Source organism: Sparus aurata, chromosome 9 (assembly GCF_900880675.1).
Source record: "Sparus aurata chromosome 9, fSpaAur1.1, whole genome shotgun sequence".
Classification (NCBI taxonomy): domain Eukaryota; kingdom Metazoa; phylum Chordata; class Actinopteri; order Spariformes; family Sparidae; genus Sparus; species Sparus aurata.
This window is the reverse complement of record NC_044195.1, coordinates 30426569-30440885: the sequence shown is the minus strand read 5'-3', so window position 1 is coordinate 30440885 and position 14317 is coordinate 30426569. Positions and strand designations below refer to the sequence as shown.

The window sequence follows — 14317 nt, the reverse complement described above, 5'->3', positions numbered from 1 at the left end:
ATCCTGAGTGTTGAGGTTGTGATAGTGCTCCTACACCCTGCTTCTCTTGGATAGTGCAGCAGTCGGGGCTCCTCTCTCTGCAGCCTCAATATCCAACCTGAGTTACCTGCGGTCTGAAGCACAGAGCTGCCACCTGCTGTTTGTATCAGGAACAGGTGAAGGCTCTGCAGACCTGACAGAGGTGGGCTGCAGGTTTACAGAGTCACGGTTACAAACAGGATTCATGTTAAAGCCAGGCGTGACACACACCAGCCTACGTCTCCGTATATGTTGGAGGAGATGGATTTAGCTATTTCTAAATCTTTTCATGGCTGCTGTGAGGATTTCTACATTAGGTTCACTGTAAAGAACTCACTAAGAGTCAACAGTCGCCTCCCAGGTGGCTGCAGGTTTTCGTCTTTGACCGTGAGTCAAGTTTTCTGAGACGCTGCCTCAGGAGGAAATGATGTCATGTCTAACAGCCGGAGACATCGCCGCCTGCAACAAACCTTTTCCAGACCTTTTTTCCTCTCGCAGTGTGTGCAGAAGATGGTGGAAAACCTTGTTTCACTGACAAGCGTGGAGAAAGTTGTTTTTTACCCTTCGGTTTGAGTCTTTGTAGATTGTTTGAATTAATTAGGCTCCTACCTGGAGGGGGACGAGCAGCTGTTGAGCAGCTCACACACTCGAGGTTTAAGGGCTTTATAAGAATTAAAAATGTATCGTGATTTCTTTGGCAATCTTAACACCCTGCGGTACTATCAAACAGGAAAGTGACTCGGAGCTGCACCAAGGGGGGAATAAATGAATTTCCTGCAGTTGTGGAGGATTAGCGGCTCATCCGGTTGACTCTCTGACAGACTATTAGGGTGAATATGTTGACCCTGTGACCTTTAATTATTCTGCAGTGCATGCTGGGACAGGCCTCAGCCTCCCTGTGAGCCTGGAGAGAACAGAAAACAGGAAAGAGAGGATGGATGATTGAATTTTTTATTCTTTATAGTTGAGCAACATGTGATTTTTTTCCCTGATAATCTTATATTTGCATTAATTGTTTGACAAGCTCAGCATGGACCCAAATGGTAAATGTGTCACACATTCATAATAAAGAACAGGTGTGTTTGTCAGGTGTTTGTAGAAAGTCTTTAATCAATTGGCCCTATATTAGATCAATTAAACAGTGTCCCCTCCGTGCGTGTGTGTGTGTGTCTCCAGGAGATGACGCGGGCTGCACGGCGGACGGACAGACGTACACCAACAGGGACATCTGGAAGCCGGAGCCATGCCAGATCTGCGTCTGTGACAACGGCCAGGTCCTCTGCGACGAGATCAGCTGCGATCAGCTGAACAACTGCGAGAAGACGTACATCCCCGATGGCGAGTGCTGCCCCGTTTGTCAGATGGATTCACCCGACGGAGGCGGAGGAGGAGGCGGCGGCAAAATCGGTGAGCTGACGGCCGCTTCCTGTGAACGTTTCTCGGGGTGACGTGTTGGGGAAACGTAACCCCTTCCGCTAAGCCACGCCCCCTCGTCCCCGTGGTTACTGTTGCTATGCGTGTCAAGCTTCGACACGTCAAGATGGCGCCCTCAGGGAAACCAAGAAAAGTTATTGTAAAGGAAATAAGAGTACATTCGTGGGATATTAGCTCTGAAATGGCAGAGAGAAGCGGATAGAAAGGGGCCACAACATGCACATGAGCGCTACTTTCAATACTGGCTACTTTTGTCCGGGTGAAGTAGTCTAATGTGAATAAAAATGGCATTATTAGAAGGGAAAGTTCACCGGCCACGACAAAAGCATCAGGTTAACATCACTGATGTTAACTATTTACACCTCGAGAACGTATGTGCAAGCAGACAGACACAGCAATGTTCTTATACAGCAGGGTAAGTCAGTATTTAGTTTTATTTTGAGCTAACGGTTAGCCAATTATAGCTCCCTATAGTCTCTATTAGCCCAAGCTAACATTTACGTTGCTCATTGCTAGCACAAGTAAATATCCCGCTTTTCTACCCAGATTAATTTAGAATTTAAACAAAAGTAACTTATTGGCACAGTAACATTTATTACATCATAACTTTGCATGTGCAGGCAAACACACAGTATACAGAAACAGCAATGTTCTTGTACAGCAGGGTAAGTCAGTATTTGGTTTTATTTTAAGCTAGCAGTTAGCTAGTTATGACTCCCTAAAACCTCCATTGAAAAACAATATTGGGTCAAAAGTGTTGTGATGTTTTATTTTTTATATCGCAGTTAATCGCGATATGGCCTAAAAAATATTGTGATATTATTTTAAGGTCGTATCAACCAGCCCTCTCTGCCAGAAAACCAAGCATAGACCAGCACCAAAACACAATTATGCTGGTCTTTTGTTGGTGACTGGTCACCAGCAAGACCAGCAGAAAAACAAAAAAAAAAACCTAATATTGACACAGATAAGTCATTTGAGTCATATTGTCTCAAGTCAAGTTGTGTTACAACCTTAAACTTCAAAGTTCAAGTCATTTATTTTCTTTTTAGTCAAGCTGTAAGTCATTAAAACAGTGACTTGAGTCAACTTGACTTGAGTTGAACACCTTTTTGGCTTCAGAAAAGCAAAAATAAACAACACTTCCTCTAGACTTTCAGGACAACAACTGTCAGGATTGCAGGTTTCATAATAATGTTCAGTGTTGTGGCATTTTACCATCTTCTGACAGCTTGAAAGGCTTCATGTGCCTAGTTATGGTTGCTAACGTGCAGTAGGACTGGACAGTGACCATTCTAGGCAGGGGCTTGACAAAAGTTCAGTGTGCTACTTTATGATATAGGTGGAGGCACAATAGATTCATCATAAGACACATTGCCATTTTTTTTACAGTGAGCTGTAGAGGTCTAATTAAGGACAAACAATTTGGAATTAAGAATATGAATGACTTCAGCACTATGAACTATGTTTAGTGTTGGCAGGTCTCCGTGTTGCCGGTGAAGTGATCTATTTATCTGTCACACAATGAACTAATTACTGCCATTCTCAAGCGGTTGCACATCAATAGACTCATGCTAAGAATTAGTGACATCGGGGTGATTGTGTTAATTGACTGTTGTGCCTTTGTGTACCTTGACTGACCTGCATAATGATGACAAATTCATCAATTGTAACTGCATCCTGACACATTCACAGTTCAGTTATGACAGAATGAGCAAACAATGTAATCTTTTATGCTTTATCCCCAACATAGGTGATGGCAGGATCTACAAGGTAGGCTTCAGATTTTGTTGTGGATTTTTACAACTTAAACATTTGTTTGCTGCTATTATCGCCATCATGGAGTATGAGTTTGAACGGTTTTGTCATCTATCTGTTTACTCAGGGTCAGAAGGGAGAACCAGGGGATGTCCCACATGTAAGTGTTTGTTTAATGTCGACCTTTTAAACAGGCCAACAGTACAAATCAAAAAGGCACTGTCTAAATACAGCTTATAACTCTGTGTTTGATGATATCCCTACAGGTGACCGGTATCAGAGGCCGCCCTGGACCTATGGTGAGCATCTTGGTTGTTGGTTTTACCCATAACATCTTCTAGAAAGACTTTCTGGTTTGTGAATGTTGAGCCACCTGAACTGACACTAGATGGCATTAGAGGACAGCTACCTCCTGCATAACTTCACCTTAAAAGGACTCCTGCGCAATGGGATAGTTCTCTGAGTCACTGTGACATTTAAAGCACCCCTTTGACTAATCTGTGTGATTTCAATATCATCGCTCTCAGATCTTTATGTGTTTCATTTTGTTTATCACAACAGGGACCTCCCGGCTCTCCAGGAGAAAGAGGATCTCGAGGAAACAAAGGAAGGCCTGTATGTAACCCGTCTCCACAGACCAAAGCGCAACATCAGACAGGAAATCAAGTTTCAGTAGATCATTACTCAATCAACAAAATGTCAAGTTGAGGCTATATGGTAGCCCACAGTCTGATTGTTATTGCCTCGAACATAGGCAGGAGTTTCTAGTCTTTCTGGTGTCATTATTTAGAGTGACATATTCATAGATATTTGGAATTAATTAGTAAATCAAATGAGTTTAGATAAATCATCATGTCTACATAATCCATTGGAATCTCACCCTATTCTCCTAAAAATAGCATTCATATGAAATCTTAGCTTGACTGCTTGACTTCTTGCTGGGGTCATGAGAATGACTCCTTAATACTCCCCTTTCGGTCAAGCTAGCCAAAGTGGTCAATATAAATGAAAACCGAACTGCAGTAAGGGCAACAATCTAATGGTCAAAGTATAATTTAATGTCGTAAGTTGATGTATAATGTGCTTTGCAAGCGAAAAATGCAGTAGGTTGATGAATGAATGTTCCTCTTTTGGTGGAGTTACAATCCAATCGAGGGCAGCATTCTGAAGGTGATTTATGACAACATAAGCAAAAGTTTTCCCTACTGCACTTTACAGCTAATGGTTCATAAACAAACAAAAAATTAAGCAGCGTCATTTGTATCAAAAGGGAACAACAGCCTAAGCAAAGTATCTCAGATACACTGATTGATTTATTGATTAATATTTCAGTCCTTAAGTTCTCGAAAAAAAACTGAAAACAAGAGTTTTCACAGCCACAAAATCATGAATCATTGTCAGACTGAGCGTCGTTATAAATGGTTTTCAAACCAGAAACTCAGCCTCTCTCTCTCCTTCTCTCTCTACTTTCTAGGGACTGCGGGGCTCTGCAGGTTATGATGGAGAGCCTGGTATACCCGGTCAGCCCGGTGAACCAGGACCACCAGGACATCCAACACACCCAGGAGTGAGTTGTGCATGAAAACCTCCTACATGCTGCGAACACACAGGACAGACTATCTCAAAGGACGGTTATTTGACCAGAATCATTGTTAACACACCTCAGACACGCACATGAAACCGTTTTGAACATGTGCTTAACTTTGTTGTCCGTACTCATCCCAACATAATGTCACCAACTCATAAAGACACAATACATTTTAGGATTTTAGTACTTCATGTATTTGTCCTTGCAGTCACTTTATGTACTTACACTGCCACAATTTCAAGCAATTCCCCATAATACGAACTGTCCTTCATGTGTGTTGTTGTGCATCACTTGCATCCAGATTTTCTTTTTCTTTGTGCCTATTAACCAAACTGAAGAACGGCCAATACATACTGATAAAACGCATTGAACCTGAACCAAACGTCATCTGCTTCATCTGCAGGGTCTGGGAGCCATGGCCGGAGGATTTGATTCAAAAACAGGACCTCAAGCCATGCTCAGTGGCACAAGGGTAAAGAGACTATTTTGTCTTTTAAAATGAGTTTTAATTTTGTGTAGTTTTAAAAATGTTAACATTTCAGTGATTTTGACTCCAAGCCAAAGCTAAGGTGACACTAATTACTTCACTGGGGTTATTTTTTTATGGCTCCCCTTCAGAGCAACAACAGGAGACATTATACAACATTAAACAACTGTCACAGTTTGAATAGTTCACCATATGACGGGTAAACATCACTCTAACATAACATACTGTTGTTTAGCCTCTCTTAACTAAAAGTTCCCACTTTGTAATGGTTGAAAGGCTCATTATCTAAAACTGAAAATAATCTTTGATGTATTGCTCAGCCCTTATCAAGAACATAAACTATCCTGTTTCTGAGTGTTAAAGCTTGTCAGCTGCTGCCTTCAGATTAAGATAAGTTTACTCTTGTTTTAATTAGAAAGTACATTTTACATTTTAATTAGCCAGTACGCGACCACAGCACTTTGGCAGACTTTTTTAAATCTATCTATGCCTCTAATTTCATTACCATGAGGCAGAATAATGAACATGGAGACAAGAAAGGATTAATGGTCTGATTTCACTTGTTTGATTGTATTTTTAACAAACAGTTGGACACGGAACAGATTGCGGTAACTTTTATGTTTTATAGTTTAGAGCTACATTTAGCTGTCATTAAAATAGACTTTAATAGCTTGTGTTGTAGTTACACTTCTGGGATATTTTGGTGTGCTTGAACATCAGTCAGGTGAGAAATGGACCAGTGAATAAAGGGCTATTGTCTGTGCTTTGACAGCCATTTTAAAATGGATTAATAGAGACTCAAATGAATCCTTAGAGACTATAAATCAGTTTAGTTCTCCCGCGTATTGTTCTCATATTGTTGCTCTGAGCACATTTAAACTTTTCCGTCCCTTGAATGTGGATTAATTCTGTTCATGATTTGATTTTGCATCATGTTTGTTTCAGGGGGAGGCTGGAACAAGAGGACCTCCTGGGCCAAATGGCTCACCTGTAAGTATACAACGTCTTCAACAAGCTTGACACTGCACAGTAAACACTTCCTCAGCTGCATTTTACATGGTTTTCTTTCTTATTCGTCTCTGAAATGATTTATCTTCTTTTCCTCACTCCTCTAAGGGTCAAGCTGGACCTCAAGGACCTCCTGGAGATGTTGGTGATCCAGGACACATGGTATATCATAATTTTTCTGTACAGTTTGTGTGCATGCACGAATCATCAATGCACGTTCATGATTTTGATGTATACACACAGTTGGATTAATCTGAATGCATTAGAATTCTTGCTGGATGTTTTACGATCCAACTGTGTTTTTCAGGGGCCACCTGGGCAAAGGGGACCTGAGGGCCCTTCAGGGAAACCAGGTGAAGATGTAAGTCAGCTCTGGAACAAAAAAAAACATTTTGTCTCACTGAAAACTGCACCAGTTTAGGTTTGTTACAGTGGAAAGGCCACCACACCGGCTTTCAAGATGTTGATATCAGCTTGTTCAAGTATGTGTGTGTAAGGAATAGGAATTTAAAAAGAGAGTATAATAACAGTATAACAGTAAAGGACATAAGGAAATGAAATGTATAAAGCAATAATAGGTATAAAAGCAGTAGAAGGTGCATAAACAACCACTCTAAACTTCTGTAACACTTGCTGTAATTCTGTGTATTCAGCTACAGCAAGACTTTAATCAGTAGGAATGTTGTGTAAACCTGTTATCTAAAATGAGTTATTTCACAGTTTAACTGGCTGCGTTCATAATGTTGTGAAGTATAAGATCCTGGAGATGCTTGATGATTACAATGGGGACAGATAGTATAACCATTGCCAACAAACTAATTGTATTCCATCTTAATCTGAGAGAAAAATTGAGTCTCCCTTTAATTCAAGCACATTGTTTAACCTCATATATAGCCTTTGTCTTTGCTTTCCTTTCATGGGGTTAGTAAGACAAAATAAAAGTCTACATGTCAGTGTCGTAAAAGAAAATGGCGTAATGAAGTTTTTTTTATGAAAAAAAGCCAAAAATATGTGTCTGTGTTTCCAAACATCTTGATGAGTTTAACTAACACAAGTGAGAAAACCTACAAAACCCTGGAACAAGCTCCAGCTCTGCACCTGCAGTGTGTGATTAGAGGATCTTTTTGTAACTCAAAGCCTGAGAGAAGAAATCTGATGTGCATTTAATTAAACTTTCACTGCTGAACTTTATGCAGCCAACTAAGTTTGTAAATGTCATGTCGTCACACAGGGAGAATCAGGCAAACCAGGAAACAGTGGAGAAGTTGGATTCCCTGGATCAGCGGTAAGTTTCTACCTCTCTGTTGTCATCATTTGAAGGTTCTATATACGACATTCACTTCACAAAACCAGTGGGGATGTCAGTTTCATCTACATCTAATTACAGTACTCTCTTCTGTCTGAACACTCTGTTTTAGTCCCTGTTTAGTGCCCCCGGAAAGTCCAGTCTGCCCTGATTGGTTAGCTCTCACAGGCCTGAGCAGGCACCACCAACCACATTTTTACATCAGCTTTGATGCTGTTTTGTAACCTCGGCTTTGTTTAGGGAAATACTGACGGCTGTAACTGTAAAGTTGTGACATCATAAAGTTACAGAAGTCGTGACAGGTTGTTTGAAGACACAGTTTCTGAATACAAGCTGTGTTTCAGCAGTTCGACCTGTTTTATAATCAAAGAGGACATGAATCTCTCACTTTTTACAGTATGGGACCTTCAAAATCACACACATAACATAATTAACTGCCAACACTGTCTTCTGTCTCTCATTCAGATTACTCAGCATATGACCACTTAATGTGTGTTGTTTGCACATTTCGCAAATAACTGAAAATGCTGTTCGATGTTTCAGGGTTCCAGAGGATTTCCAGGTACACCTGGGCCTCCTGGTCTGAAGGGTCACAGGGTGAGTATAAACCCTAAACATGTGCTTTCTGTCCCTCTGACTTGTCTGTTGTACCACAATTACTTTTGAAACCTCTGGATCAAAGTTAATTAACTTCTTTCGATGTTTATCCTCTGTTCTGTGACTTCTTTTTTACATACTCGTTAAAGAATACATGACAAACAGAGTTTAACAGTTTCTTTTAAATTCTGTTTTTGCTTCCAGGGCCACGGTGGACCCATTGGACAAAAAGGTGAAACTGGAGCTCTTGGATCAAAGGTATACATGACGTCCAGGCCTGTGAAACATCTTGCTATGTAGCTGTGCTGTCTTATTACAACTAAACAAGTGCTGTTTCTTTGATTTTTCTAGGGTGCTACAGGTCCCAGTGGTCCACTGGGAGCACCTGGACCCATGGTAAGTTATATTCTCAAAATGTTTGGGTCAGACACTCGTAAGTTGCTCAGAGCAGCCGTTCAGATTATGTAGTTTATTTTGCTAATGATAGACTGCAGCTATGCGGAAGCTATTCCTGTTTTGCTCACTGCTCTTATCTTGACTGAAGTAAAGCTTTACCAAGTATGCTGTAAATAAACCTCTGAACTTCCTAACTGTAAACTTTTGCACTGAATGGATGATGGGCAGCTGTAATTTATCACTGTCTGTGTTCAACAGGGTCCTGCTGGGATGCCAGGAGAGAGGGGACGCTCTGGACCCAGCGGTATACCGGTAAGAATAATATCACAACGCTGCAGAAACATCTACTGCTATGACAATGTTTTTCTCTCTGTTATAGATTTTAAAAGTTACGAGTGGTTGTATCCTTCTGATATGTGTATTTCTTTAGTGTCAGTGTTCAACAGTCAACGTGATTCAATTTTGTCTTTCAGGGCAAGCGTGGTTCACCTGGTAACGTCGGCAAACATGGTCCAATGGTAAGCCACCATTCAAGCTGTTTTATCTGTGGGGATTTACTGTACGCTTTACTGACTTTCTGATATAGTTTAGCATGTACACTCATGTTAAGGTGAATTTGGGTGGATATTGAATGCTTAAACTGCATATTTGTACCTTTTTGTCTGGTGAATGCTCTTTTCTAGCGTTTAATGCTAATAATTGTATTGTTGCTGGTTTAACAGGGTCCCTTGGGTCTCAGCGGCCCACCTGGTTATCCAGGAACCCCAGGAATGAAGGTACAGCAAAACACCCAACAAGAAGGCACTGTTCCTTCTGCTAAATGCTGTTGTTGTTGATGTATTGTCTCATGTACGATGTTTTTCTGTTATGTAACCTATTACCATCTGCGCTGTATACCAACCAGGAGTTTTCTGAGACTGTGGGCCTCCCCTCAAACACAGCTTGGGATAAGGCGCCTCCTCACCCACCCTTTGTTTAGTTTAGCTTATTTCCCTTTGGTATCATGCTGATGTTATTTGATCCCATACATACACTGAACAACTGAGCCAAGATAATAATATTGCTATTTCACACAACATCAGACTACCTTAAGGCATTTAGTAGTGTCTTAATCTGCAAAGTGGGAAAAACTACTGTATCTCTGAACTATTTCTAAATTACAAACATCTTAGCTGCTCTGTTTGATCACCTTTTGATAACTAATTTAAAATCTGTCAACTTTCATTCATCAAGTCTCCTTTGAAAACTTCATATACAGACTAAGCTGCAATTGTATTAGTGTCACATTTCTGTATATTAACTGTACTTGGTGGCTGTCTTCCACAGGGACAACCTGGCCCGACAGGAGTCCGGGGTCCAGAGGGTCCACAGGGACAGAGAGGAGAGACTGGTCACCTGGGCAGAGCTGGACCAGTTGGCCAAAGGGTTAATTTCTTACTTTCATTCACAGCATATAAATCAGAAAGTTATTCACATATCAACATGCTCCTCAGTGTGCCGCATTCACGTTCTAATTGGAGAATATTTGTGTTTAAAGGGACCCACGGGTACAGATGGAGGCCCAGGTACCAAAGGACCAGTGGTATGTAAAGATATCTAATTTAAATGTATTATTCCCTGTTCGTGATTGGGATACTCAAAAGTCAGAGGGTAACTGACTCTTCTGACCCTTCACAGGGTAATCTTGGTCCACAAGGTCCAGGCGGCCATCTTGGACCTCCTGGCCCACCAGGACCTCAGGGAAGCACCGGTCAGCCTGGTATCAAAGGACAACTGGTAAAATGTTCTATATTCTTTATTATTGCTGTAATAATTAGAAGAAAAAAAATGAAACACATCATTGGCAATTGCATGATGTGTGGGAGACTCATTTTTATGTATTTTTTATGTTACAGGGAGATGTTGGCGTTCCAGGTTTTAAAGGAGAGGCTGGACCTAAAGGAGAATCTGTAAGCTTCAGTTACATCTAGTCTTTAATTTGTGTCTAATGGAATAGGTAACACTTGGCTTCATAGCATTTTCTGGGTTGTGTGTCAACTTTCTAGGGTCCACCAGGCTCCCAGGGAGTGATTGGACCCCAGGGTGAAGAAGGAAAGCGAGGACAACGTGGAGACCCCGGCTCTGTGGGCCCTCAAGGTCCCGTCGGCGAGAGAGTAAGTCAGCATTCTATCTCCTACTCCAACTTTCATCTCAGAACTGCACTTCAATGATAAGGGTCATCTCAGTAAATGAGAGAGAAAAAGTAATTAGTTTGAGGGAAAAAAAGGGACACAATGAAACACTTTTGGTCAATTAGTGCGTGAAATTGAAAATACTCAATTTATGCACGCAGTGTATTAACTCATGGGAAATGGTTTGCTCAGTGGGCTCAAGGCAAGAAGATCAAAGGTTTGAATCCCAGGCAGCTGCAGGAGTCTGCATGTTATTCCCATGTGTGTGTGGGTTTCCAGCCAAAGTCCGAAAGTTAGGTGAAGTGGAGAATCTAAATTGTCCGTAGATTGGAAGCTCAATGACCCTGAACAAAAAATAGTCAGTGTAGAAGATGGATAAACAGTAGTTTCCTCTGTTGTATCCCTGCTTAATGTTCTGTTCAGTGCAGACTTCATCTCTATTCATCTGATCATTTTCATTTGTTAGAAAAGTATGGGCATGATGTAGAATCTCAAACTCATTATCTGTTTTTCAGGGATCTCCTGGTAACAGAGGATTCCCTGGTGCTGATGGGCTGCCAGGACCTAAGGTACAGTATAGTTTAGACATATTGGTCTAATAATGTGTATTAATATTAATGATTCAAACCGATAAGGCAATATATGATAATAATAGCTGACATTTGAGGCTTATTGCCAGATGTAACCAGAGTTTATGTTGTGGGTGTTTTGTTTGGCTCTCACACATTTCAGTTAGAAAGAAACTGTAAGAGTTCTCATTGTTTCTCTTTCTAAAGGGTGCTTTAGGAGATCGTGGAACATCTGGCCCACCAGGACCAAAAGGTTCCCTAGGAGATCCTGGGCGTACAGGAGAACCTGGTCTACCAGGTGCAAGGGTAACACTGAGGAGCTTTGCATTCCAACTTTGATCTACTTTATCATTCCATATACACTGTTTAATTCTGTACCCATACTTCCATTTCTCAAATTTTTCATCTCTTTATCTTTAAGGGTCTTACTGGTACCCCTGGAGTCCAGGGAGCAGAGGGCAAGCCAGGACCACTGGTATGTTATAGTGTGCAATAACATTCACAATTAGCCATTAGTTCATTTGAATGTGATGGTGAATTATAAGAAAATCACTGAGTCAAAGTGTGGTTTTCCCTCGTTCAGGGTGCCCCAGGTGAAGATGGTCGTCCAGGCCCTGCAGGGTCGATTGGAAACAGAGGACCCGCAGGAATCATGGGAGTGTCTGGCCCCAAGGGCTTCAATGTAAGGCTGAAGAGTCTCTGAACTTTAATATGCATTAATATGCAGTGTCAGGTTAGACTGTAAATCTTCTGTTCGGTTTCTAATTCAAAACATGTTCTCTTCCACTCGTAGGGTGACCCAGGAAAGACAGGTGAACAAGGATCTGCAGGAGTGGCAGGTCAAAGAGTGAGTACTGTTGATGAATGAAATTGTGTGTGTTGTGGTGGGATTAGAGGGCATCTTCGGAAACTTGAAGAAAAACATGTAGGTGATTCACAGGCCTGTAAAAAGCACATTTTAGAATGACAAATACACTGCGTGGATCAACGGCGCGTTCATGTTCATTATGTTGTTTTTACTGCATGTCTGTATTGTTTTTCTGTATTATTTTTTAATTTTCTTTCATTCCTCAATGATTGAGGTCATAAGTTAGTTAAAGTTACGTAGCACAGCTTCAGGAAGCTGAGTTGCCAGATGTCTGATAGTCGGGTTTGTAAATTGTCACTTTGTCTTCAGGGTCCTCCTGGAAAAGATGGAGAAGTTGGCCCTGCTGGTCCCCCTGGTCCCTCTGTAAGTGGGATTTCTCTCTTGCATTATTCGTATTTTTCTTCTGCCATCACCACAAATAATTGAGACATTACTTTCTGCTCCTAAAGGGTGTCGCAGGAGACAGAGGAGAGCAGGGACCTCCAGGTGTAAATGGATTCCAGGTGTGTGATTTTGGGTTGTTAGTAAAATACGAGAATGTTGAACAAGAACTAACTAGATAGAATCGATATGAGAAGAGATGTTCTTTTATTCCATAATTTTATTTTATTAGACCTCACTCTGTGTTGAACAAATCCTCTGATGCTCATATTTGACTGTCTTGTGTTCTTAGGGTTTGCCTGGAAATCAAGGCCCTCCTGGAGAACCTGGAAAACCTGGCGACCTTGTGAGTGTGACAAAAACTATAAATGCTTCTTCGGTTTAAATTAGCTTTGACTCAAGCACATAGAAATCATCTGAAGTGTCATATTGTGAGCTTGACAGTGATCAGAATTCAGTTTTTACTGAGAATTAATGACATTGTTTCTTTCTCTCAGGGTGTTCCCGGAGAGGTCGGTGCTGTGGGAGCAATTGGACCAAGGGTATGTGAAATTCACTATGCTAAAATGATTTAGGTGGTTGGTAAAGTTGAACACCTTTGACTGAAACTGGTGCTTTTTCTTCTATAGGGAGAGCGTGGAATTCCTGGAGAGAGAGGAGAACTTGGTTCAGTTGGTCTACAGGGGCCTAAGGGTATCCCTGGTGCACCTGGTCCAGATGGGCCAAAGGTACAGTACTGAGACATCACCGCCTATATGTACAGACCATTTGTACAGTTACAGTTAAACTGACAGTGCACAACTTTTGTTGCCCCCTTCTGGCAGTCAGACTAATTACAAAAATGCTGTTGATGTTCTTATGACACCGTCATGCTCCTAGTCGCTGTAGGGTTAGGGTCAGGGCTCCCTTCTTTAGCTCTGGCAAACCAGTCTTTGCTCGTTGACGTGAAACACATTGGTACAGGTGCGCCAGGGCAGGAAAGGAACCACTGGCTCCAGCTTCAGATTTAAAAAAAACTCTGGTATGCTGTGACATACAGAGATATTTATGTGGCTGTGATTGACTTAATCAGCATTGTGTGAAATTGTTTGGCAAAGGCTTAAATGTAACGGATGTTCATTTATATGTAAAAATCCCTCGCTCCCGAGTGCAGAGACATTTGAAGCAGTAGCTGCATTAAAATGGAGCCTAATATTACAATTTGAGTTGTTTTAAAAGCCCAAACAGAATAAAAGGAGTCCAAAGAAACACCTCAGTCAGAATAAATAAGCCCAAACTGAACAGAATTTTTTATCGGTTGCAGAACGTCATTTTTCATAAACCGACCATACTAAAAACTGTCCCATGTAAAAGATGTAATCTGATTATTTGACTATGCTGAACTTTTTTGTTTTTGTCACTGTAGGGCAGTCCTGGTCCTCCTGGTGCGCTCGGTGACATGGGTCCTCCAGGTCTGCAGGGAATGCCGGGAGAGAGAGGAATCTCTGGTCCTTCTGGGCCTAAAGGTGACAGAGTAAGTACATCATCAGTCTTTCTTTATGGTGTTAATTTATGTTTTATAGTACACATGAAACGTAAAAACAACAAGTATAATTGACTTCAGAATGGGTTTATTACAGTGGTTGCACAAATCATCATCATTAGTTCAAGAGGGAATGTGCTATGGTAATCTTTGTTCTCAAGATGCCTGCCACACAGTAAATAAAGGAGCCTCACACCATTTTTGCTGTCTTTTG

General features: G+C 41.3%; 1 protein-coding gene across 2 annotated transcripts in view; it reads left to right on the top strand.

Moving 5' to 3' along the window:
* col5a2a (collagen, type V, alpha 2a) overlaps window positions 1-14317 on the top strand; it is a 45413-nt gene that overhangs the window by 21271 nt on the left and 9825 nt on the right. The window contains exons 2-34 of one of the 2 annotated variants that reach the window (XM_030427858.1): window positions 1195-1425; window positions 3206-3225; window positions 3338-3370; window positions 3477-3509; window positions 3772-3825; window positions 4685-4777; window positions 5202-5270; window positions 6231-6275; window positions 6402-6455; window positions 6601-6654; window positions 7525-7578; window positions 8143-8196; window positions 8401-8454; window positions 8548-8592; window positions 8851-8904; window positions 9066-9110; window positions 9315-9368; window positions 9919-10017; window positions 10130-10174; window positions 10270-10368; window positions 10488-10541; window positions 10638-10745; window positions 11279-11332; window positions 11540-11638; window positions 11754-11807; window positions 11916-12014; window positions 12126-12179; window positions 12510-12563; window positions 12650-12703; window positions 12874-12927; window positions 13079-13123; window positions 13211-13309; window positions 13987-14094. In XM_030427858.1, coding sequence (XP_030283718.1) covers window positions 1195-1425; window positions 3206-3225; window positions 3338-3370; window positions 3477-3509; window positions 3772-3825; window positions 4685-4777; window positions 5202-5270; window positions 6231-6275; window positions 6402-6455; window positions 6601-6654; window positions 7525-7578; window positions 8143-8196; window positions 8401-8454; window positions 8548-8592; window positions 8851-8904; window positions 9066-9110; window positions 9315-9368; window positions 9919-10017; window positions 10130-10174; window positions 10270-10368; window positions 10488-10541; window positions 10638-10745; window positions 11279-11332; window positions 11540-11638; window positions 11754-11807; window positions 11916-12014; window positions 12126-12179; window positions 12510-12563; window positions 12650-12703; window positions 12874-12927; window positions 13079-13123; window positions 13211-13309; window positions 13987-14094 — 2225 coding nt within the window. Of the gene's footprint in view, window positions 1-1194; window positions 1426-1553; window positions 1868-3205; window positions 3226-3337; window positions 3371-3476; window positions 3510-3771; window positions 3826-4684; window positions 4778-5201; window positions 5271-6230; window positions 6276-6401; window positions 6456-6600; window positions 6655-7524; window positions 7579-8142; window positions 8197-8400; window positions 8455-8547; window positions 8593-8850; window positions 8905-9065; window positions 9111-9314; window positions 9369-9918; window positions 10018-10129; window positions 10175-10269; window positions 10369-10487; window positions 10542-10637; window positions 10746-11278; window positions 11333-11539; window positions 11639-11753; window positions 11808-11915; window positions 12015-12125; window positions 12180-12509; window positions 12564-12649; window positions 12704-12873; window positions 12928-13078; window positions 13124-13210; window positions 13310-13986; window positions 14095-14317 lie in introns of those variants that run through there. The other variant, XM_030427859.1, reaches the window with a different exon arrangement.